Source organism: Candoia aspera, chromosome 2 (genome assembly GCF_035149785.1).
Source record: "Candoia aspera isolate rCanAsp1 chromosome 2, rCanAsp1.hap2, whole genome shotgun sequence".
Classification (NCBI taxonomy): domain Eukaryota; kingdom Metazoa; phylum Chordata; class Lepidosauria; order Squamata; family Boidae; genus Candoia; species Candoia aspera.
The window spans coordinates 148,263,065-148,286,673 of record NC_086154.1 but is presented as its reverse complement, the minus strand read 5'-3'; the positions used below and the strand labels follow the sequence as shown (position 1 = coordinate 148,286,673).

General features: G+C 44.1%; 1 protein-coding gene across 1 annotated transcript; it reads right to left on the bottom strand.

Annotated features, from left to right (window-relative positions):
* Positions 1–2,203: 2,203 nt before the first annotated feature.
* On the bottom strand, positions 2,204–23,530 carry ITIH6 (inter-alpha-trypsin inhibitor heavy chain family member 6). The gene is made up of 14 exons (XM_063296626.1): positions 23,423–23,530; positions 18,465–18,619; positions 14,765–14,875; positions 14,310–14,557; positions 13,308–13,477; positions 11,772–11,888; positions 9,777–9,948; positions 7,545–9,333; positions 7,029–7,051; positions 5,288–5,317; positions 4,454–4,504; positions 4,250–4,363; positions 3,398–3,778; positions 2,204–2,470 (listed from the first exon to the last, which is right to left on the bottom strand). Exons 1-14 carry the CDS (start codon positions 23,528–23,530, stop codon positions 2,208–2,210), a joined length of 3,732 nt encoding a protein of 1,243 aa, XP_063152696.1. The 3' UTR covers positions 2,204–2,207.
* Between the last annotated feature and the right edge of the window lie 79 nt (positions 23,531–23,609).

The window sequence follows — 23,609 nt, the reverse complement described above, 5'->3', positions numbered from 1 at the left end:
TTTGCTAGTTGGGAATAAAAGGTTATCTTGATGTTCTAAATTGCTGTATCATCAAATAACCAAATGGAGTGTTAGCCCATTTCATTATTGTATACTGGCACCCCCTGATTTTATTCATGAAGTTTGTCTCACATCGAACTCATGTGGAATTTCTCCCTGCAAAGTGCCACAGCCACCTTTTATGCAGAATTGGCATTATTAACGGTCTGTTGATTTTGACAAAATTAGTATCAGAAAGATATTTCTCATGCAAAACTGAAAGACTCATTCTCCCAGCTAAGGGTCACTGCCTTTTCCTTTCCTTAAATTAGTATCCTATGTTTGCTTCAGCTGCAGGTTTACAATAATATCTCGGCAGCAATTTTTGTTTTTATTGTATGAATTGTAAAATACACATTAACACATGAAAAGAGAGTCTGATCCTGCGATAATTACAGGACAATAAATCTTGGGCGCCGCAGGGCCTCAGGGGCCTGTGGGTGGGAGAATGGCTCCGGGCTGCAGTACTAAGGGGCTTTCTTACTGCAGGTGAGCATAACAGGTAAAAAAAATGTATATAATGCAGGAGCATCATGAAGAGCACCATCCAACCTTCTGCAAGGGAGAAGTGATTAGAGAGACGAAGGCTTTCGCCTGTCTGCTCTCAGCTGTAATGTAAGATTCTTGCTGTATGGATTACATTTTGAGTGCTCTGTGAGGAAATTGGGCTGGTGGAGGGAGGATCCCCGGACAGAGGCTAGATTCACGTCAGTCAGATTATCGGCACTATTTTCCTGATTCTGCCGCTCTGTTTTGCACACACTAAAACTTTTGTCTGCTTCCATTATGGCCTTTCAGTGCAAAAACTTTGAGGGGTGTAGTAGAAGCTTTTATTCCCTTCTTTAAAAAAAAAAAAAAGTCCTACTGAAGTTTCACTCTGTTGCCCTGAGTAGGACACTGGATGAGCAACTTGAGTTGCCTTGTCGATGGGAGACTTCTGGGAGGAGATTCCCCTTAAATTGTGAAGGAATTCCACATTGTATAAATGAACAGGGTGCAGCGAGTCCAGCTGCCATCCTGCCCATTTTGACTTCTAGTCTCTGAGATGCAGAAGTTTTGACTGCACGGGGTCTGAATAAATCCACAAATGAAGGAGCAGGGGCCACTCTGAAACAATAAGAAGCCGGCCTCCCCCCCCCCCCCCCAGCTTTGTCTCTATCCAACTGAGCAAACTGGTAATTTTTCTCTATTGGTGGTGAAGGATTTTGAATAAGCTGCTCCTCCCAGCTCTTCCCCAGGGAGTGTCATACTCAGAAAGGGCTGCTGCAAGGAAGAAAATGTGCTCGCTGTTCATACAATGCTATTGCCCACCTATCAGAGCCAAAACACTTCAAAGGAAAAGGCTGACATGGCATCAGCTGGATTGTTGAATAACTAAAACATGTCCAGAATATGCCATGCTAGGCAAAAAGGGCTCCCAAACTGATCAATGACTTGTAGCATCTGTGACTTTTCCTGCTGTTGGAAGAAATTTGCGGGACAACTTTTTTCTTTTTTTGGTGACCCAGCAAGTCAGGTGCTTAAGCCATTTCCCTTCATTGTGCCTTTGAGGGGCAGTTTCTCTCACAAGTTTGGTCAATTTGATTTGAGCTCAAATACTGTAGTGCAGCATTGCAGTCAGGATATATTTCTTCATTGATTGAAAAAGGCACATCAGCCTCACCTCTAAGGCTTCTCATCAGTGGAGTGTAGACAGACAGGTACGGTATGGAGGAATTGGATTGGATCCCGCACGACTCTCAGTTCAGCATTTGAGACCCCCTCCCTCATCCTTTCTTTGTTCTTAACAATTCCAATTATGGTAGTGTACTTTGAGGGGAATCTGCTGTGCTAATTCCAAAAAGTCAAGGTAAGGATCTCTTACGTATTGGAGAGAAAAGGAAGAATAAACACATTCAAGATACCTCCATCTGCTGCTGAGAAAAGACAGTTGCAGCTGAGCCCAATGCACGATGCAGAATGGGGATGATTGGGCCTTTGGCATAGTGAGAAATCAGTCTCTCTTTGATTATAGTGCGATGCCTGTCCCCATTTCTAGGGATGTACTGCAAAGGTCCAGAAGGAGATCATGGACTTCCCCCTCTTCTCCCCATCATGGACCAAAATGGTGGGTGAGAGGAAAACAGGAAAATGGTCCTGCGCCCTGGTAGCCTGCTGGCCCAGCTTTGCTAGGCAGCAAATGGAAGAGGGCCAGCTCCTATTTCCAACAGGTCAGAGGCAAGGAAGGAGCAGTAGGAGGCCCCCAGCAACTCTTCCACATCCTTCCGTTTCACCAGCCAGCACTCAGCCTCATGAGCCCTCTGGACTGAATCCTTCAGCACCTTGGTGACTTCAGTGACCAGCACTTTGTTTGTGCCCCTTTGCATCCAGGCAACTTGGCCCTCCTGAGATGGGTCTGGGGAAAGGCTGATGTTGCTGTTCTGGAACTGGCCTGGGAAAGAACAAATTGGCATTGCAATAACTGCACAGATACGTATGTATGTGTCTGCGTATGTATGTGTGTGTCTGTGTGTGTGTCTCCACTGCCTTCCTGCTGGGTTGGAGTGCTGTTTTAATGACCATGAGTGATGGGAATCCTACTTCAACAGTTTGTTCATATCTAATTAAGACCATTGTATAATAGGCCCTCCTTCAGAGAGCTTGACACTGAAGTTTCTGCTGGCCTCAGTGGAGTAGAAATGGCAAAGCCCTTGGGTTAATCTTATACTGCAGGAAAAGATGGAAAGGTTTTAGAAAAGGAGTAAGATTCTCATCAAGATGTCAAGATCTGGTTCTGAATATAATTTTCTACCCAACTGTAGGTGAGTAGAATACAGGAGATCCAGTTTGGACCTCTTCCTCCTGTATTATCTTCTATTGCAAATCATCTATTTGGGCAAGCTAAAGAGCAAAAGAGAGTTGCAAAAAGTGATTTTGCAAAAGGAAGATGGGGACAGAGAATAAACCTCCCTTGCCGTGGTCCTAATCTAATTTATATTCCTTGCTGCTGCTCTGTTTAATTTAACATAGGAGTCACAAGTCACTTGTCCCTTATTTGCACTTTTTAAGACAGCCCTCCTGCTCCTGGAGATCTCAAGATGTGTTGGGACTACAGTACCCAGAGTTCCCAGCCAGCATGTCACTATAGTTGTGAATATCATCAGTGAATTGCCAGCTCTCACTGGGAAGCAAAGCATGGACTGTATTTTTAACATGTAGGGCCGGTTGGTGTCCTGTTTTTCCAGTCACTTGCTGTAAGTGTGATTCTTAAAGATACATTACATCTAGTCTGGCAAGTGGCAAGGGGGAACCCAGGGCAGAACATGAATAGATGAGAGTGGGTGTGGACTTGGTCACCCTCTCCATAAGATCAGCTCACCTAGCAAGCCGCCTGCTGATGCTGATAGGCCTTGGCCCTTCACAATATAGAAGCCAAGATGGTCCAACTGCAGGACTGTGGGATGACGGTAGTGGTGCAGCAGAACAAGGAATTCAACCGTGGACCCAATCTGGACAGTGATATTGGCCTCAGGCCACATGGAAATGGCCAGAGGGGGCATGTGGATTGTGGCCCGCTGAGCTAAGGGCAAGACCAGCACTTCCTCGCCATATAGTGTCACGCCCTTCTGGGTTACGTTAACCACAAAGCTGGCCTGTGGGTGCTCCACTACTATGGTGATGACATCCAAATAGGTGCGGGGACGTTCTTCGTGGCCTGGCCTTGAAGGGGCCTCCATTAGGTGCCCATTAACTGACAAACCTGAAGGCAAAGAAAGACAACCATCAGTCTCTTCCTTTCCCCCTTAGCCCCTCGACGGAATGGAAGCCGACCCCTGGTGCCCAAGTCCACAGTTGCTGTTCTTCAACCCATCCTGCTGGACTTCCTCTCTCTGCCTCTCCTGCCTCAAAAGCCACCTCCCTCTCCTACAGGTGCCTTCATCCCAACTCCCCATATTTACCTCTTCCTATCATTAAACATTTAAAACTGCTTCATTTTAGAGAGGAGCAATGCTCAGAAGCACTTGGTCCTTTTAAATGGAAGTTGATACTCTTCACGCTGTGTTGTTTTGTTTTTAGTTGTCTGACTTGACTTGAGGATAAGGATTCTGCACATGATCACAAGTACCTGGCCTGAGATGCCAGTGCTCTCGAGAATAAGCTTACGATCCCGTCTGTCTTCGCCTTTAGCCTTCTGGGATGGCTTGGGACAGGTTCTAACCACAGTTCTTACCTGTGGCAGGGTCGCTCACCAACCGCAGGATATCTCCGGAGCGTCCATCCAGGGTGAAGCACAGATTCCCCAGGGAATGTGGCAGCTTTATTACAAAGTGAGGGTCTCCGTCCACTGCAAGGAAGAAGTAAAATGGGTCAACTAACAAGACATTTAAAAAATGGCCCTGTGAATTCTACATAGCTAGGAATGGGTTGTTCTTACCCCAAGAGGAGAACGTGAAGAGGCCAGTGTTGGGTGAAGCTCCCAGGGAGTCTGGAAAGAGATAATGATGAAATCTGCTGGGCATCAGCGAAATCTTTCAGCTTATGCGTATACCCAGTTTCATTCCATCACCCATCAGTCTCAGTCTCAGTCCCTCCCCACTTTTTAGCCCCAGTATGCCGTACATGTTGAAAAGCCATCTAGGAGAATCCAGTGAATCTTAACAAAGGAAACACACACACACACACACACACACACACACACACACAAATGCATTGACTTACTTCCTTATAGGGGTATGACTTTTCATTTTCCCCAGTCTAACGTGTTGGAAATATGGTGGAAAGAAATTATGTAAAGGGACTCAGGACTGGCCCATCAACAGAGTAGTTCTTTGAAAACTGGACAGAATGGGATCAAAATTGGTGTGGGTTGGGGAGAAGCTGACAGAACAAGCATTAACTTCAAAACTGGGCTGGATCTGGTTGAGTGCTGCCCCCCCCAAAAAAAATCCAGAAGTTTTTCTCCAATGCATCCCTGCAGGAGAAGCAGGTGGGCAATGGATTGGAATGAGGCTGACTGCCCTATTCTAAGCCCCTTCTCCTAGTCACGTGATTCAGAGCAGAGCATGTACTCCGCTTCCCAGCCCACACACACAGACAAGCACATGAAGAAGGAAACGGAGTTGCTTCACTCCAGGTAAAGGGGATAGCAAGAATTCCAGAAGCCATGCTTTGCGTGTGTTCCCTTCCTTCATGCTTCCAAAAATGCAAACCTTCCCCACTTCACCCACTAGGGAATTGTCTGACAAGTGCTGATTGTCCAGGAAATTACCTGATTCGCTGTCTGATTCGTCAAAGAAATCTGCAAAAAAAAAGTTAATTTTCAGAGTATTTTCAGACTCAACGAGACTCGCTTGGAAGCAATGCTGCACTGCCCCCATCGCCCCAACTTTCTTTCCCTACTTCATTGCAGATGTTTGATCCATTTAACCCAGGAGAGTCATTGATGCATATGTAGTGCTTGCTTATTCACAGCGCTCTTCGAAAGACACCAACTCTCATTGGCCAGACCACAAATTCTGCCTGTTTCAAAAGCTAAGTTTTATTCTGTTTAAAGAATTAGCCAAGTATGCCTTGTTTGTAATTTATCCTGAGCAACTTCAGAGTTTTGTAGCAATAGTTGCTAGCAAAGAAAACTTGCATCCCTTCAGCATAAACTATTATTGTCCATCTCAATTCCATACCATATTTACTTTTTCAACTAACAAAACCATAGCCTGAACAGGACTACCAATACACCCAGTCTCCCATCTTGGATGGCCACGGGTCTTACTTTACAAAGGACACCCAGTTTCTCTCTCTTTTCTAGACATAATTCAAAAGGGGAGACCCTCCTGACCTATGGACTGGCAGCAGCTCATGAGCCAGCCACACATGGACTGCAGGGCCTTGATCCCTTCCTGGAATCCTCCCCATCCTCTGAATGCTTTGCACTGAAAATGTTGGTGCACGTTCCCTGCTCCTCCCTGCATCCTCCATAAAGTGTTTTGTCCAGACAAAGAATGGGAGAAGCATTCAGTCCCCTCTGCCTTGAAGGTGGAAAGACTGAGGGGTGGATAGGGCTTTGAAGGAAAGGGAGGACCTCCTCTCCAGAGCCCCATCCTTAAGTCTGGGTACACAGAATTTGGCCCTCCAGGCATTGATAATGTCACCAGATGTTGGTAGCACTGACCATGCTGAGTAAGGCTGCTGGGAGTTGTGACTGATCAGAAATTGGGTGGAGAGAATCCAGCCCTTGGGTAAGATTCAGTTTCCAACTCCTGCTCTTTTGGAAGGACTAACAGCTTATGCCTGATGTAAAAATACAGAGAACTGAATTTCTATTTCACACAGCAAGGATTTTAGCATTTCCATGTCTACATATAGATTAGTATATGTACATTTTATGCAAATCCATGTCCTCATTTGTCCTTTGTTTTTCAGCAACTTGTTTCATCTTTTGGGCAAAGTGTGTTTGATCAAATGACTCACTGAACAATCAGGCATTTCCACCTCTAAGAATATGGAATGGACCAGTAGTGGTCTCTTTGTTAAAGAAAACTCGTTTTCTGGATGTGGGTCCCTTGTGTAGCTAAAATGGCATCATCCACACACGTGGTTGGGATCAGTAGACTCAGGGGAATCCCAGTGTCTGCAGAAATGATAAAGTCTTTGGGAGAAGAGGAGAAGAAAACATTCTAAGGAGGAAACATAGTTAAGAAATGACAAATATCAGTTAAGAATGTGGCTGGAACTAGTAGTGCACTTCTAATCATCTAATCATTGATCATACCCAGTGTTGACTCTTCGCATGAAGGGAATGGAAAACCACAGGGGAGGGGAATGGAACAAACCAGAAGCCTGAACTGGAACACACACTGTACATTGCAACGTATGCATGGGTTAAAGTGGGCTTAATAAATGAATTTGCTCTCCAAGATGGGCATCTGGGAAGGTCTTTAAAGAGAGAAAATAGGATGAGCTCACTAGGCCACCCCCCTGCCCAAAGTCAGTCTCCATGATGGAGGAATTACCTGGATAGTCTCCATAATCCAAGCTTTCTGTGAAGGAGACAAACAAAAGTTGAATGCACAGATAAAACAACATCTAGTCATCAGAGAGGATCTGCAACAATTCCAGAGCACTGCATGCATGGTTGAGAGTATAGGATACACAGAGGAATGGGAAGGGAGGGGAGCAGGCAGTCGATCTTGGGAATAAGGTGGTAGGGCTGGAGCACCACAACAGGAGTGAAAGGGGGCATGAATTAGGCTCCCCGCATGGCTAGCAGAACTGGAGATTTGTCAAAATTACAGATTAATAACCAAGATGAATTCTTCATCTGTTAGGCACAATCCACCCTTGTTGCAGTTCTCTCATTGCTTGGGAGATCATCATCATCATCATCATCATCATCATCATCGGAGATGGATTAAAAACCCATGGAGTTAAACCACCCTCTTCAGATGTAATTGAAGAGAGAGTATGGCACGTATGTGGCCTAGGAGGGGGAAGCCCAAAACCTCAGCACTGCCCCAGGCAACTTGCACCTACCTCCATGCCCCTTGGGTATCAAAAAGCTATATACAGCTGGCGGGTTCAAGGACTCCACATATTCTGTGTTCTGGATAGTGGTTGAGTGTAATTCAGACTCCTCAGGCAGCAAGAGGAGGCTGATGTCAGAGGCAGGTGTGGAGCTGCCAGGAATCTGGCTGGCTTCCTCCAATTCTGCTGCCTGAGTCATGAGGGATGTGGCTTCCAGTTCTGGGCCCCAAGAGACAGTGCTATTCTCCCAGGGCCTATCAATGTGCAACTCTGAGATCCCATCCTTGGTGGCTGTCTTGCTCCTGGGGGCATTCCCTGCCTCCATCCTGGCAGTACTTGCTTGCCCGTTTGTACTTGGGTGGTGCTCAGGGCCTGGCCGTGGGATCTTCTTGGGTTGCTCCCAATGGTTGGTGTTGCTCTCCAGGATCTTTGGGCTGCCAGAAGGGTACAAAGCAGTAGGTGCCCTGACTACAGTGCTGGGGAGCCCTGCCACAACCTTTGTCGTGGCTGTTCCTCTGGTCTCCAGGGCAAGGTGTGGCTGTACAGTGAGTTTGAGTCTCGCTGCTCTGGTGGGACTGATCTTGGGGAGGGTTACAGGTGACCTGGTTGACCTCAGGGAGGTGGTAGCTCTCGGAGGTTTAGTTGATCTATGGATCGCCACAGGAGTCAGAGAGATGGTGGTTCTCCCTGGAATCGTTGTGACTTTGGCTGCTTTGGGGTGACCAGTGGCAGTAGGTACTATGGTGGGATAGATAGTTGGAGTGATGATGGTGGACATAATAGTAACTGGTGGAGATATGGCTCTGGTTGCTTTAAAGAGTCTAGGTGCTGTCACCGGAACAGTTCCTGTCCCTGTCATTCCCTTGAAAGCTCTTGTTACTGCAGGAGCATCAGTAACTCCAAGAACAGGTTTAGCTGTCTTAGAAAGTCTTGGCAAAACAGATACGGCCAATGGTTGAGACGAGGCTTTTAGTGCTCTAGTCACCCCTGGAGGGATGGTGGTTTTTGCTGGCCAGTTTCTGCCTCTGGCCTCTTCTGGCCTCACCACTACCAGGGAGGTGACAGGGGTGACAAAGTTGTATTTGATTGACAAATTGGTAGCTTTTTCTGTCAGGAGACGCCGGGCAGCTGTGTCATTGGCTCGGAAACGGGCTTGTAGCAGGTCCTGAATGGTGAAGTAGGCCCAGAGCCTCTGTACAAAGTGACCGATCTTGTCGATCTCTCCAAAGCAGCCAAATGGAGCAGCTTCAGTGGTATTGGTTGAAATGTCATTTTCCAGGTTCAGTGGGCCTTCCTGGCCTTGCCCCGTTGCACGTACCTGCAGCTTTGATGCTCCTGGCTTTACTCGGCCAACCACAACAAGCTCAGAACCCTGGAAATAGTTGGGGAAGAGGTTCTGAGTGAGGTCTTGTGCAACTGCATCAAGATAGGACAGCTCTACGTCATACAGCAGAGGGCTGGCAATTTCATCATAGAAACCCTTGAGCTGCAAAGTGGCATCAGCATCCTCGTAGATACGCCGGGCCACCCCACGGTTCTCTAGCGAGAGTCGCCTCAGCAGTCCATAGTCAGCATCATCCCCAAAGGCCAGACCAAAGAGTGAGATGGTACCCTTAAGAGCCTGCTGAGCATTGGACAGAATGCGGCTGCCAGCTGTCACCCCTGAAGTGGGCTCGCCGTCTGTCAGGAAGATGATCAGTGGGATTCTTGGCTCCTTCTCCACCTTGCCCTCCACTGGAGAACTCTGATTGAAGATGGAGGCAGCTGCAAGCAATGCGGCATTGATGTCAGTCCCTAGGGAGTGGAAAGTCAGAGAATTAAAGACACTGCAGAAGAAAAGTGCTGGCCAAATAAGGATGGGAAATTCGTGTTTCTTCAGCTACTTTTGAACTGCAACTGCCAGGTGGTCTCACTATTGATCAGACTGATAGGAACAGCCAGTAGGAATTATAACTTAGCATTATCTAGAGAGACACAGGTCTTCCCACACCTCCCTAAACTGATGAATGGCCTGATCCAGGTAGCTGTAAGCAAGAGTTCCCGGGCCTGATCTTCCAGGAGAACAATTGGGCTTTAGAAAAGGCTTTTCAGCAGCAACCTTTGTTTACGGACTCAAGGTTGGAAAAACTTGATAATTTTTCCACATGAGGTAATGGCTGCTCTTGCAATTACTTTTAGGATGACTCCTGCGTCTCTCTCCTGCCCTGTCTCTCACAGTTCTCCAGGCCAACACTTACATCCATCTGCTTCCATCTTGCTGACATAATCTTTGGCCCTCCGGATATTTTGAGAAGTAGCTTGGATGGATTGACTTGGCTTCCACACATTCACCATGTCAGAAAAAGTAACGATGTTGAAATGGTCATCTTGGTGAAGGTCGCTTAGTATGACATTCATGGCTTTCTTGATCTGTGGAATCGAGGAAATTAGAAGTGGGGAGTGGGATGATCTTATTAGCAAGAATCTGTCCTTTGATTCAGGTAAATTGATGCTCAGTGTTTGTAATTAGCAAATTGTAATGTGCATTCTCCAGTCACTTTTAATTTAAATGTTCAGAAAAGAGATGCTATTATTCCAACTAATGTATAATAACATAGCTTATCTAAGCTTCCCAAGTATGTTCTGTGTCAGTCCTGAGTCCTGATATTGGGTATATTTTGCAGGTAGTGGACGGTGGACAAGCATGTTGGGTTGCAAAGTAGACTTTAGATGAGAGATTGTACTTTGCATAAAATAGCATGAGTATCCTTGGGATAAAACTGGATTCTGATTGCATTTATGGCATATTGGCCAAAATGTGCCTGAACTGACTGTCAGAAATCAGAAGGAGTTTGGTAGCACTTTTCTGACTAACAAATATTATTAAAAAACATAAATTTTTGTGAGCTGCAGCTCACTTCATCTGACCGGTATGGTCTTTTCCTAATTCCCATTATCATAATTCCACATAATTCCACTTCTGTGACACCTAGATTGCCCTCATTCAGCATGCTGCATAACCATTCTTTTGTTATCACCATTCCCTGAGCTTAACATACAACCAGTATCAACCCACAGCCATAACAAGGTAGAATATGATAATTTATACTTTCTGACATACATTTTAGTATTTCATTCATAATTAAACTTACACCTCCATATCCCTGAATGTATGCATCTACCTCCACTCCACAAGATCAGACCACCTTCATTCAGAGTCCCTCTTTTGCGGGAGATGGGTGGTAATTAAATTTGAAAAATAAATAAATAAATAAATAAAATTCAGGTGCTTTCCCTTGTTCCTAGATTTACAAACACATAATGTGCCTAGTTTTCTTTCTTTATTTCATTTGTTAATTCATGCTCTTCACCATTTACTTCTCTTACATGTCAAGTTACAGTCTTCCATTCACCATGGTCATCACCAGATGAAACCATAGATATTGATCTCCACTGCACATCATGGCTTTGGTCAACCAAGACTGCTTCTTAGTGAGATAGAGGAAGTCTACACTATCAGCATGATTTTGATGGAAATTAAAAAAAAATGTTTGGAAAGCTGATGAAAAATGCTAAATAAGGAGCCTCCAGAAGAGTGAATGGAATTACAAGTAGTAGTGATTTGGGATGAAAATGAAGTGAGAAAACACTGGAAGGAATATTTTAGAGGCTTGCATGGGAATAACAGTGATGTATTAAAGAATGGAATCAAAACTAATGCTATAGATGTTAGTGGCCAAGGAAAGAATTGATGAAAAGGCAATAATAATGTGACAATGTTGAAAAATGGTAAGACTGTGGATGTAATCTGAAGAAATGTTGAAAAATGGATGTCATTTGCTTATGGAGTAGCTCTATGTGTTGTTTAATGTGTGTCTGAAGAGTACATCTCTGTCTGACAGTTGGAACAATGACATTACTGTCCCCTTTAGAAAGGGAGAGGTAGCAATAATAAAACAAAAACTACAAAGGAATTAGTTTGTTAAGCGTGCCTGGTAAGGTCTTTGGCAAAATTCTAATTGAAAGGGTGCAAGAGGTGACAATGAACATCATTTGGGAAATGCAGTAAGTTTGGCTTTATGGTAGGCCGAGTATACAGACCATGTTTTTGTTCTTCAACAAGTCTGGAATGAGGTTTCCCCCAAGATCCAGATGGCCCCTACTCTGCTGTTGTTTAGAAGAGCCTCTATTCTCTCCCCATCCTTCGTTTGCCAGCCTCTGGGCTTTCATCTCCACAAACTGGTGCTGCTCACCTGTTTCAGCTTGGTGCCATACATGGAGCCACTGATGTCAATAACAAACACCACGTCCTTCTGCACAAGTGGCATCCCCCTCGGGGCAAAGTAGTGAACAAAATAGCCACTGTAGATCTGAGAGAGAAAGAAAAAGGAGCCAAGTTGCAGAAATGATGGGGAAGGGTGTCATCGCTGGAGGGGTGGCAGTGGAGAGGACAACCAGGGTTTGCTGAACCAAAGCAACATCTTTCACCAATAGATTAGGCAAAGTGTGTAAACCAACTTTACCTAACCTCGGTCCTCCTGATGCATTGGAGGTTAAGGAATTGGGGGCACCATGGTGGGGAAAGCTGATATAAATAGTCATAATTTTTTTTGTCAACCCAAATTTAGTTATAAATTCATACAACTCATTCACTCAAGCCAAACATCCATTTCTACACTATACATCTCTCAGTTTGGTCACCGTACATTTATCTGACTAGTCTTTCTCTTTTATATACACACACACCTCAGATCTCTTTGGTATGTCTTCAACATCATTCTCAGTGCTGTCCAAGCCACAGCTGAACTGTGGATTTCCTTATTTGCAGTTCAGTGTTAACCACATTATTACACTTTGAATGTCACAATTGCAAATGTGCATTTGCACACATACAGCTACAGACTTTGACATCCAGTGGAGCCCTTCAAGAATGTCATCTTTGAAAAAAAAATGGAAATCAGGTTTCCAGTCCTTACAGCCAACTCTTGTTTGGTCCTTTCTTTGCCTCTCCTTCGATTGTGCAGGAACATTGCCAAAAAGAAAAGGGGGCTGGGGTGAGGGTTTCAGTCTCTTTGGCGTCTCACTTTGCTTTCCATGGCTAGTATCTGTTGCTAAATTCTCAAGAGCAGAGAAGTAACTGAACACAATAGCTCCACATAATTACTTTGTCCAAATAATATATTTACCAACATAAAGAGAAATCATGCAGATTTGCAGATTTTTTTTTGCCATTAGAGGCTGCTCTTGAAAAAAAACCCAGTCTCTGGAGTGAAGATGTGATAATGTCATGCAAGTGGGCATGGTCCCTGTATTTTCTGGTTTTCAATAAGTTGAGCTTCTCTTCCATAACTTGTTTGTCTGCTGCAATTTGGTGGAAAATCACAGCATCAATATTTGTGATTTGTTGCCAAAGTTCATTGGCTTGATGTTGGTGAGCAACAAGGGCACAAAAAAGATTCTCAGAGTCTACATGCAACTCTCAGGTTCTCCATCCAGATTTATATAGAGCTGATATATTTGCCTAATTTCTACAGATTGCACAGTTCCTCTTTTATTGGAAGAGAACTTGTTTATTCTGCCTACCTCTGAGCTTCCAAGGGTGTCTGATTCTGCAACATTGGCCGAAATGGACCCAGAGTTTGCTCCAGTGGGGCAGTTCTTATGTTCTTACAACACTCTGCTTGGATTGCTCTATGTCATCTGTCTTGCTTCCCCTTTTTAAGACAGTCTTAACACCCAGACTGTTCCTTTTATTCTTGGTTACATAATCGTGTCATCTCTCCCCTGACCTGTACATCGCCTGCAACATCTGGCATGGCCACGTCATACTGCACCACAAAATCACCCATGATTCCTGAGCTGGAGAAGGCTTCCTGTTCTTGGGGGGTTGGGGTGAAGACAATCCAAGCACAGTGCCTTCCTTTCTCAACTCGAGTTGATGGTGGCACATCAGCTTCACCTGAGAAGATAGAACAGCAGATTTATCAGTGGGGTCAAGGGTTGCCTTAGACATGAAGGAATTCATCACTGTAGAGGCGAATTGGCCTGCCTTTGTTTAATTTCATTTCAAGGCCTTTCACTCAAGTCACTTCAGTCCTTCTACAGCTACTCACTAAATCAAGAAAGAAATCAAGCAAGAGGCAAGCATGTGTGGATGACTCCCCAAGTCTTGGAATGTATAGGGTGCAGCCAGGATTACAGGCACTCCCTCATGACACTGGAGCAGAATGTTGACTCTCAGGGATGCCTATTTACTTCCTGAGATCCTTCCAAATGTGGATCTGGGGAAGTAAAAGTTTAAGCAACACAGGTGAGGTTCAAATGCTGCAACTAATTTCAGTGTTACAGTTATTATAAATGGCCTTAGGAGGGTTTGCAAGTCTGTGGGTAGCCAAATCTCTATCTAAACCCAGGCAGGTATCTGTGTGAGGAGGGGCTGTACTAAGCCACAGCAGAATAATTGAACCCTTAAGCTAATGTCTCACTCCCATGAGTGAGCTCAGCTCCTGATGACTACATGGAGAACCCCATGTAATTTTCTCTGCAATAATACAGACATAGCTTGCCACTCTCTTCCCTTCTCCTGGATGACTTTTTAACTTTTCTCAGTTTAGTCCATAAGCCTGGGATTTTCCTGGTGGTCCAGGTCCAAGGCTGCTTAGCTTTTGGGGGATCACCAACTGTGAAGCTTTGCTGATCTTCAAAGTTAAAATGAAGATACATTTCTTGGTGATGCTGGACCACAACTCCACTTATCTGAGAGCTGAGACAGGAGAAGGATGAACCCATACCTTGAAGAGTATTGGTCATCAGCCGACTTGTGCGGAGGGGCAAGACTTGGACATAGTTGATGCCAGTTCTCTCAGAGATGCTCACTTCCACGGTGAGGTTCCTCACCACCTGCTGGGGCCGGATGCTGATAGCGTGCTGATACTTCCCCAAATGTCGCTGAAGCAATTCTTCATAAGTCAGCTCAAAGGCCACCTTTCCTCCTGCTTCCACAATGGTGGACACCCTGAATTTTTCTGTTTCTCGATCCCTGGGAAATAATGAATCATGTGGTTCAGTATGATGCTGCTTGCCAGCTGGCAGAGCAACCTGTTTCACACCATCCCTCTGCTTGTGACAAATCTGCTCATCTTCATCCCATGATGAACATACAATTTTCCCTCCATCACATCCCAATGGCTATCTTTGGAGGAAGGTCTGAGACAAGGAGAGGCAGAATTCTTCAGGGGGCTCTTACTTGGTGCCAACATGAGCTGCTGTCCTTCCCTGCCTGCGGGCTTCATCGTACATCTTCTTAGCTTGGTGCTTCTCCTTCACTTCGGCCACATAGATCTTCTCATTAATGGTTCTAGTACATGGGAAGAGAACAAGACACATCTCCTGCCATCAAATCTCCTCTGGGCTATGGCCCTGAGCACAGAGAGCATCACGAGGAATAATTTTTAAAAGTTATTGCTTTTCTAGCAATAACTATGGGCAGCATGCCCACATTGCCATTGCCTTCTGCCTCTGCTTGCTCCAGTTTCTTAAAAATGCCCCCCTTTGGGGAGAGGGGAAGTGTGCCAAGTTTCAGTGGGGCCAAACACCTGTCATCCATTTTCAGCCTCAGGGATCAACTCTGGTCTGTAGTGGTTGAAAAAGCAGAGAAGTGATGCCATTTCAGATTTCAGCTTGGAAGAGGAAGCAAAGGTAGAATGGGTTATTTTGGAGGCAGGGAAAATGAGTTTCACGGCATGTTCCTGGATCTCTTCAAGATTCAACAGCAAAGCCCAAATGCATTGCTGGAGCACACGTTTTTATAATAATGAGACGTAGGTGGGTGTACAAACCAGTCACAAGGATTGAGATCTGCAATAATAGGGCAGATTTACTGTTGGTATGCCAGTTTCTCTCTCCCTCACCTCCAAATTTAGCCTCCCCAAATTTGTGAGTTTAAATGAGTTGCTGAGGAGTATTTTTACTTTGCAATTAAAAAAATGACAGAGAGTTCCCCATATGTTAGGATATGGATATATATTTTTGGATCACAGAATAGTATTTAGCACCTCGTAGTCATCTGGATTTTGTAGCCCAATTCTGGCAGCTCCCCCTTCCCCCCAAGCAAATTCATCCACAGTGGTTAGGAATCAGTCTTCCTTGCCATGGCAGTGAAGGAAAACACACTTTCCACAGCCACTGGAACAAACTGTGCCTATGTTCCTAGTTGGGAGAGCCCAGAAGAGTCAAGAACAGCACCAAGCAGCTTCTGCCATCAAGTTTTCTTTGGTTGCCAGACAAACTAGGCCTTGTCCCCAAGGAAGGGGTCCACACAGGGGAACTTCCTCTACAACGAGGGACTTGATTAACTTCCATGAGAAGGTGGAAGACTGGCTCCTTCCCATCCCATGCTGGGCTAGGGAGGACATGGGACCTCGGCACATAAAGGACCTGACCAAGGGAGGCTGGAGCTGTCTTGCCAGCTTTCCTGGGGCACTGGGTAGGGTTCCCTGTTTTCTACAGCTCTATAGACAGTTTCATGGTCTCTCAGATCAACTTACCCATCTCGGAAGGTCCAGGACATCACACAGCTTTCACTTTTCATCTGGCTTTTGAATACTGAAATCTGGTAAGTGAAAGGGTGATTTCAATCCTTTCCAGACTCAGTATGTCTAAATTTAAGGCATGGGTTCCTTCCTGAGAACGGGGTTTCTTTTCAAAGCTTAAAGCTTTGCTAAAACATGAGTTTGTCACTACCAGCAGCAGGGTTAAGAAAATATACAGACTGGGGTGGGGGGTATACACATATAAGGTAAAGGTAAAGGTTTCCATTAAGTCCAGTTGTGTCCGACTCTAGGGGGCGATGCTCATCTCCATTTCAAAGCCGAAGAGCCGGCGTTTGTCCGTAGACACTTCCATGACTACACGGAACGCCATTACCTGCCTGCCGAAGCAGTACCTATTAATCTACTCACATGCATGTTTTCGAACTGCTAGGTTGGCAGGAGCTGGGACTAGCAACGGGAGCTCATATACATGTGTAAATAATGCATACATTATGAATAGAGTGAGTGGAATAATTTAAATCCCACAGAACTTCAGATGCAGATTTCTAAAAGTGATTTACATCCCTGAATGCAAACATGCAATTTGCCACATTTAATATCTGGCAAAAGCATCAAAGGCCTACATTTTGTTTAGAAATCCTACATCTGCTATATTAACTCAAAAACTGAAATAGTCAGTTGTGACATATTTTAAGTCAGAGGGTCCCAGTCCCTTGTATGGAAGTCTGACAGCTGTGACCCTGACTGACTGATGCAAGGGGAACTTTCGGGGTTCATAGACTAGTACATCAATGCTCCATGGCCTTCATTTGGAGGACAGCACCTAATTTCCTAGTGACAGCTCTAATAATCTTGCAACCGACATTTATACCAGTATCTGCTTTCCATTGCAGCAGCTGAGGAAGGTTGAAACCAAGAACCTTTGCTCTTCTTAGTTGTTGCTTTTTGTTAGTTCCCTAGAGATACATGTGAATACATTGTCCTCAGCCTGTTTGACGTATCCACACACACACACATGAATGAAAGCAATCCCCTGCTCCTTCTAGGATTCAACGTGATTTTGAGTCAGTGTCTTAAACAGTCTGCTTATGTACAGTGGGGAATGTATATGATGCTCACAGGAATCCATTCCTAAGCGCAGTGAGGCTAAAATGATGACATGTGCATCATGACACTACAGTGCAAGCTCTGCTCTTTTATACTGGTGTTGCAATGTTACACACAAACATAGAAGTGGAGTTCATATTGCAGTTTTGTCACATGCCCTCTGATCACACTCACGGGGATGCCTGTTACTAGTGGCATCCATGGAGTGGATCAACATCTGCAAGATGGCAGGTGCTGTGTTGTAATAGGAGCCAATCTCTTTTCTCCATGCAGTGAAGTCACATCCATGTATAAGAGAGAGAGAGCTATCTAGGTAAGGACTACCATGCATGGGCTGCAAAGCTCTGGATAATCACTAGATAGCACAAAAATAGATAGATAGCTCTATCTCTCTTATACATGGATGTGACTTCACTGCATGGAGACAAGCGACTTCACATGCATGTATAAGAGAGGTGCGCAACACTGCACCTAACAGATTTTGATTTCCCCCCTTCCAATTAATGTGCTCAATTGTTGCATGGCACTGTAAACTCCTACCTCTTCCAGAGATCCACCTTTTGGTGGAAGCTTCTGCTCAATTTGCAAAGTTTTATTCTTGTTTGATCTGCAGATAGTAATAGGTGAAACTGCCCACTACCTTGCTGTGAAAAGTAAGCTTTACTATCTGCAGATCAACTGACAGCTTATTTATACAACTGTCATGGCTCCTCCTACCCCCCCCCCTCCACTTTCAGTTTTTGCCAATGCTGATAATAATTCTTTGCAAGATTTTTCTTATTAGGACTACCATGCATGGGCTGCAAAGCTCTGGATAATCACTAGATAGCACAAAAAGATACATATAGCGCTCACTCTTTGCTCCCATCTATCAGAGTTTTTTACAGTCCGAATATAATAGCCTTATTCCTTCAATGTATGCAGTATTGCAACAGAGATTATTTTGTCTGCAGATTATGTTCTGTAAAAGGCATAAGTAAAAATATCCACTGAATGGGCTGTGGCTGCGTCTATTAAACATATGAAGCTGGTTTACTACTTGTTCATCTAACACAGCATTGCCTTCTTCTGAATGATAAAAGTTGTCAAGTAATTTAAACAAAGAGTCTTCCCTATCATGTGTTACCAGATTATTTTAATTTGAGAAGTTAGGCGTAAAACCTGGCTCCTCCTGCTTTCAAAGCAGGTACTTTCCACTGAGCTAATGACTTGTTGTTTCATAGAATGATGATGGCAGCATCTCCATTCAAAGAATATACAGATGTTTTTTCTCCAGCCTAGACTCACATGGTAAAGTTGGAGATGAAAGCAGAACTGGGCAGATCCAAGTCAAAGACAGCTTCTTTGGCCTCAGGGTGTGGATTGCTCATGGAGGTCCACACTCGTGTGGAGGTATAGCGGGACACAATAGTTGAGCTCACAAAGAAGCTGGAAATTATCAGCTGAGGAGAGAAACCACAAATATGGTTAAAAAAAAGGCTAAACATCCATTCAGCCTTCAGCGTGAAACTGAAGAGAGTTCTCTTAATCATTTGTAAATAGATGGAGTGTTACAGAAACAACTATAAGAATGATTCAAACAGGGTAGGGCCCTCAGTTCCACGTTTGGTATACAGTATGTGGAGTCCCAGCTCCACAGAACATGGAAGTACCCTGAATTACCTATGCATGGAGTGTGGGTGAACAAAGCACCTAAAAGTGTGGAGAAAGTAGATTGATTCACAGATTAATATCTGAATTAACTACTGATAGTCAAGTTCACTTTCAGAAAGGGATACTCACAGATTCAGCAGTTAAGTCTTCGCAGACTTGGGGGGAAAGATTACTGTAATTAGTTCCATTTTTCTTTATCCTTTCTTATCCTCTTGAGACATCCACTTAGACAAAGGAATACACAGACACACACACCCTGCTCCCACAACATATTTAATTGGGTCAGTGATGGCAGTGTTACTGCATTATGGTGTTAGTGTATGTATACATAAACAGATTTAAAGTTACTCCACGTAGTTGTATGAAGGGACCCCTTGTAATCCCAGTCAGTTAACCCATTTTGCTACCTAAGTCCTCTAAGAAAAAGAGTTAGAGAGAAAGGATGGATGGAAAGGCAAGTCTCTCCCTTATAGATCTCACTGCCCAGGCTGTGCAGCATAGAATGCAACTTCTCAACCCTGACTGGTTGTAGATGCCAAACCAGGCATCCTACTGACCACCAGCCTGGCCAAGGCAGAAGAGGCTAAGATGGAATGAAGCCTTGTGTTCCACGGCACAAACACTCCTGGAATGCTGGGCCCTTCCAGGAGGAAGAATCAGTCTATGGGGGAGAGTGTTCTCTGTACTCCCAAAATAATATATTTTTTAATCCAGTTAGTGTGATTCTGAGTGTTGCCCAAACTGCCAAGAAGGTGATTTGACCTGTTTAGTGGTTCACCAGATTAAGTATTTTGTGGGAGCAGCAGAGATGTGTACTCTGTATATGTCCCATGCATGTGTTTAATTAATTGATCTCAAGAGAAAAATATGTGGTCGAGTGATATCGCTGGTATACACCCTAACTGATTCTATTCCCCTTACAAAAAGTCCTTGTTAATTTGGATTCTGCGTATTATCCAACTAACACCCATTCATGCTACCAGCCTAAAGTGGATGAGGAAGATATTTGGGTCTTGATTGGAATCCCAACCCCACCTGGTGTCAGTCAGTCTAGGCTCTCCCTAGATATTGAAGCAGCAGTAAAATCTGTCCTACCCACCAGATTAGAATGTGATGGAAAGTCATTGATAGATCTATGGGTAAACCAGCAGATCACCTACCTCACTTTGGGGAGCTTTCACTTGCCGTATAGACCTCTGCAGAAGAAAACAAAATAGTTATTTCCTTTTGCATAATAAGGCTTTGGAGCATTCCAAATTGTCAGGACCTGCTAAGTGAGTGGGCCTATTGATTGATATTGCTGATCCCAAATGAGAGTGGTTTTCCTAGAGTTCATGGCCAGAAGTCCAGGATGGTAATACATGCCCTTCTGTTTCTGTGCCTTTTAGTTCTCTCTCTTGATACTTCCTACCCTTCCTTCCTTCCTTGTGCCACTAACATCTTCCCCCCCCCCACCTTCTTTTTGTTGTTTCTAGGGTGGAAATACATATTTTTAAATTTGGAATCCCTGAGCTGCACTTAATTACCCAGCTCTAGCCATGTTCAGAAACATTTTATCCAATGGCTTTTGAAGGCATGGCTGATGATTATGATGATGATGGCTGCAAAAATCCAGACAACCATAGATGGCACGAAGAGGTTGCTGTATCTCTTTGCTACCATGTAGTGGCCATCCAAATTCTTGCAAACAAGATTTACTAGTCCTAATTAAATCCAAACATGGAAGAACATGCCTGTTGTTAAAAAATAAAAATAAAAGAAGATCTTTCAAAGAAAATAATGGATCCTGGTCAGGCTTCCATGCCTTATGGCTTTTCACCCAGAATATCATTGGCTGTTGTGAGAAACAGAATGCTAGACTGGATATGTCTTAATTATGCTTTCATGAGAACTTCCAGATGGTGGGCTAGAAATTGGGAAAGCCAGAATTTAATCCAAAGGAAGGAAGGAAGGAAGGAAGGAAGGAAGGAAGGAAAGTTCTTTCCGATTTTTTTTTATCCATTCAATCACGTCTGATTCTCAGAGACTGCCTGGACTACTCCCTGCAGTTTTCTTGGCAAGGTTTTTCAGAAGTGGTTTGTCATTGCCTCCTTCTCAGGGCTGAGAGAGAATGACTGGCCCAAGGTTACCCAGCTGGCTTTGTGCCTAAGGTGGGACTAGAATGCATGGTCTCCTGGTTTCTAGCCTGATGCCTTAACCACTACACCAAACGAGCTGTCTTTCAGATTACAGCCTGCCAATTTACAGGGCATGATTTTCAGGAATAGTAATGTTCTTATATAGAGATAGTTGGTATTTGCCTCACTTAACATTTGTTTACCATGAAATTGAAACTGATTTATACAATTGATTTCAACTAGACCATGCTGGAATATGTGGAGATTCTGTGATATGGACGTTTCAGTCTGGCTAGGTGTACCATATCTGGACCACGGTAATCCAGTTCACACTAGATTGCAGCCAAGAGATTCAGAACCATCTAACTTTCTGCTGCCATCTAGTAGCTGTGGATTTTGCAGCCCAGATATAGTAGCCTTAGGTAAAACAATCATAATTTGAAATCTCATCATTAAGATGCTTGAGGGAGAAACAATCTATTCAATGTAATGGGTCTTCAGGATTCCACTTGGTCCATGGCCTGTAGGTTCTTCTGTGAAAGTGGTAATTATCCCCATGTTAGATTATATTCTGTATTTCTGGCATCATTTCTGTGACAAAAGTACCTGAAAAGAGTGGGAATCTGCCCTATGTTGGATCAGCTTGCATGTATTGCCAAAATAGTGAGGCAGCTATTGTCCAAGGGTTCAAGCAGGACATTTTACAGTCCTGCCAAGGGGTGGATAGGTTTGAACTCGGGACCTTCATTATGCAAGACAGGTGCTTTCTCACTGAGCTATGTCCCTAGCCCTTCTGAGTAATTCTGTCAGGATAACTTTGTAAATATGTCCATTGCCTCAACATTTGCCTCTCTAATTTCATTCTTGTTGAGACTGAAATGGGTATTTGTGTGTGTGGAACATATGAGAAAGAACTGGATGTAAACAGGGGTGTGAAGGAATTGCAGATATTGAAACCATTTAGCACTAGTAGTTCCCATTGAGGTACAAATCAAATTAGTCTTAAAAATGAGAAAACCACTTAAAATGTATCCATTAATTACAAATTGTACAAATCCAGGGTGTTTTCTGGTGATGAGAACTTTGGATGAAGGTTTTGACAAACTTGCGATGTGCATGTGTATGATTGTCCTGTTCTCTTATTTCTTTAAAACATAGGGTCATGCAAAGCATTGTGCCAAAACCATCCCTTGCCTTGAACGATTACAAAGAAGAAGAAAAAGATCAATTTCTCCCTTGTCCTTGACCCAGAAATTCAAAAATTCACCATCTGCTCACATGCTTCCCTCAGAGTTATAGCACCTGTGTTGTTTTTAATCGCTCATATTAGAAAGACCGCAGACCAAAATTATGAATTCAACCATGAATTTTTTTTCCTGGGAAGCAGGTTAGTAAATGATGTGAGATGAGAGGATATTAGTACGTGACTTTTTTCCCAATGTTATGCTATTCTGTTTCATAGTATTCTTTGCCTCATATAGTTCAAAGGATTTTACGGTAGTCCCAAATATTGCTATTCATGGACTGCACCTGCTCTGCGTTTGGGTCCTTCAAAGTTTGGATGGCAGTGAGCTGCAGCTGCCATGGATGGGAACTGAGCCAAGCCATCACAGTGGTGGCTGCCTGGAACGGTGCAAAATGGGGACTCTCTTTCCTATTCGGAACAATGAAGATCCAGTTTAATAAGAGCCCGTAGTCCAAGCAGCCCATAATAGATTGCTTCTATGGCTGATATTGCTCCACTGAAGTTAGCGGTCCAGATCTTCAACAATCCATATCTTACCTAGTGTGTAACCTGGCATGAAAAATTCCTGCGTGGACTACAGATCTAAAGGTGAAAGGCTTTCTAGTAGAAGAAACAGTGGGAGTGAAAGCATCTCTGAAACTATGTGATGGCTTTGTAAAAAATTGGCATGCCTTTGATCCTGTTGAATAAGACAAGGATTTATTTGCTTCTGCTGGAAAAAAAAAGAAGCAAACTTTGGAGTAATTCAGAACTCTTCATCTAGCCGAATGGAAAGGCTCTTACTATTCCTGTATCCTGCATAAGTACCCTCACTCTGTCGAGGAGCTGTCTGTCTTTCCACTGTGCCTCACGAAGAGTTCTCTGTAACTCAAATACTTCCTCTGTGCTTTGCCCTCTGATTCCTACAGAGAGGCATCCACCTGCTATTTTTCATCAATGGTTTATTATACAATCCTTGGCAAGTTATTGCAGAACACTGCTAGATTTCTCTTTTGTCCAGCCCTCAATCCCATTCCCTTCTACAAAGTTAGGAGCAAAACTCAGGGTTCCATCATGCTTGAAGAACCATTGGGCATAGCTACCTCCAGTGACCTTATTCCTTTCATAATTTCCATGCGCTAAAAATAAAAAAGAAGGAGGGTGGGGGGAAAGAATGCTAGAAAAGAGCAAAGCAACAGCAAGGCATACCTCAGGGCTTACATTTGTTCACCCCCTTGCCTAGGACTTACCTCACGGGAAGGTACCTGGATTAGAAGAGGATGTCCCACGATGCTTAAAGGTGCCAGAATCAGAAGGAGAAAGAAGAGAGATCCCCTGAGCTGGTCCATGGCTGGCATGAAGGTTTTGCCTTGTCTTTGCGGAAGGCGCTGTGGATGAGAACGCCTCCTTGGCATCCCTTTCCTTCGTACTTTTGAA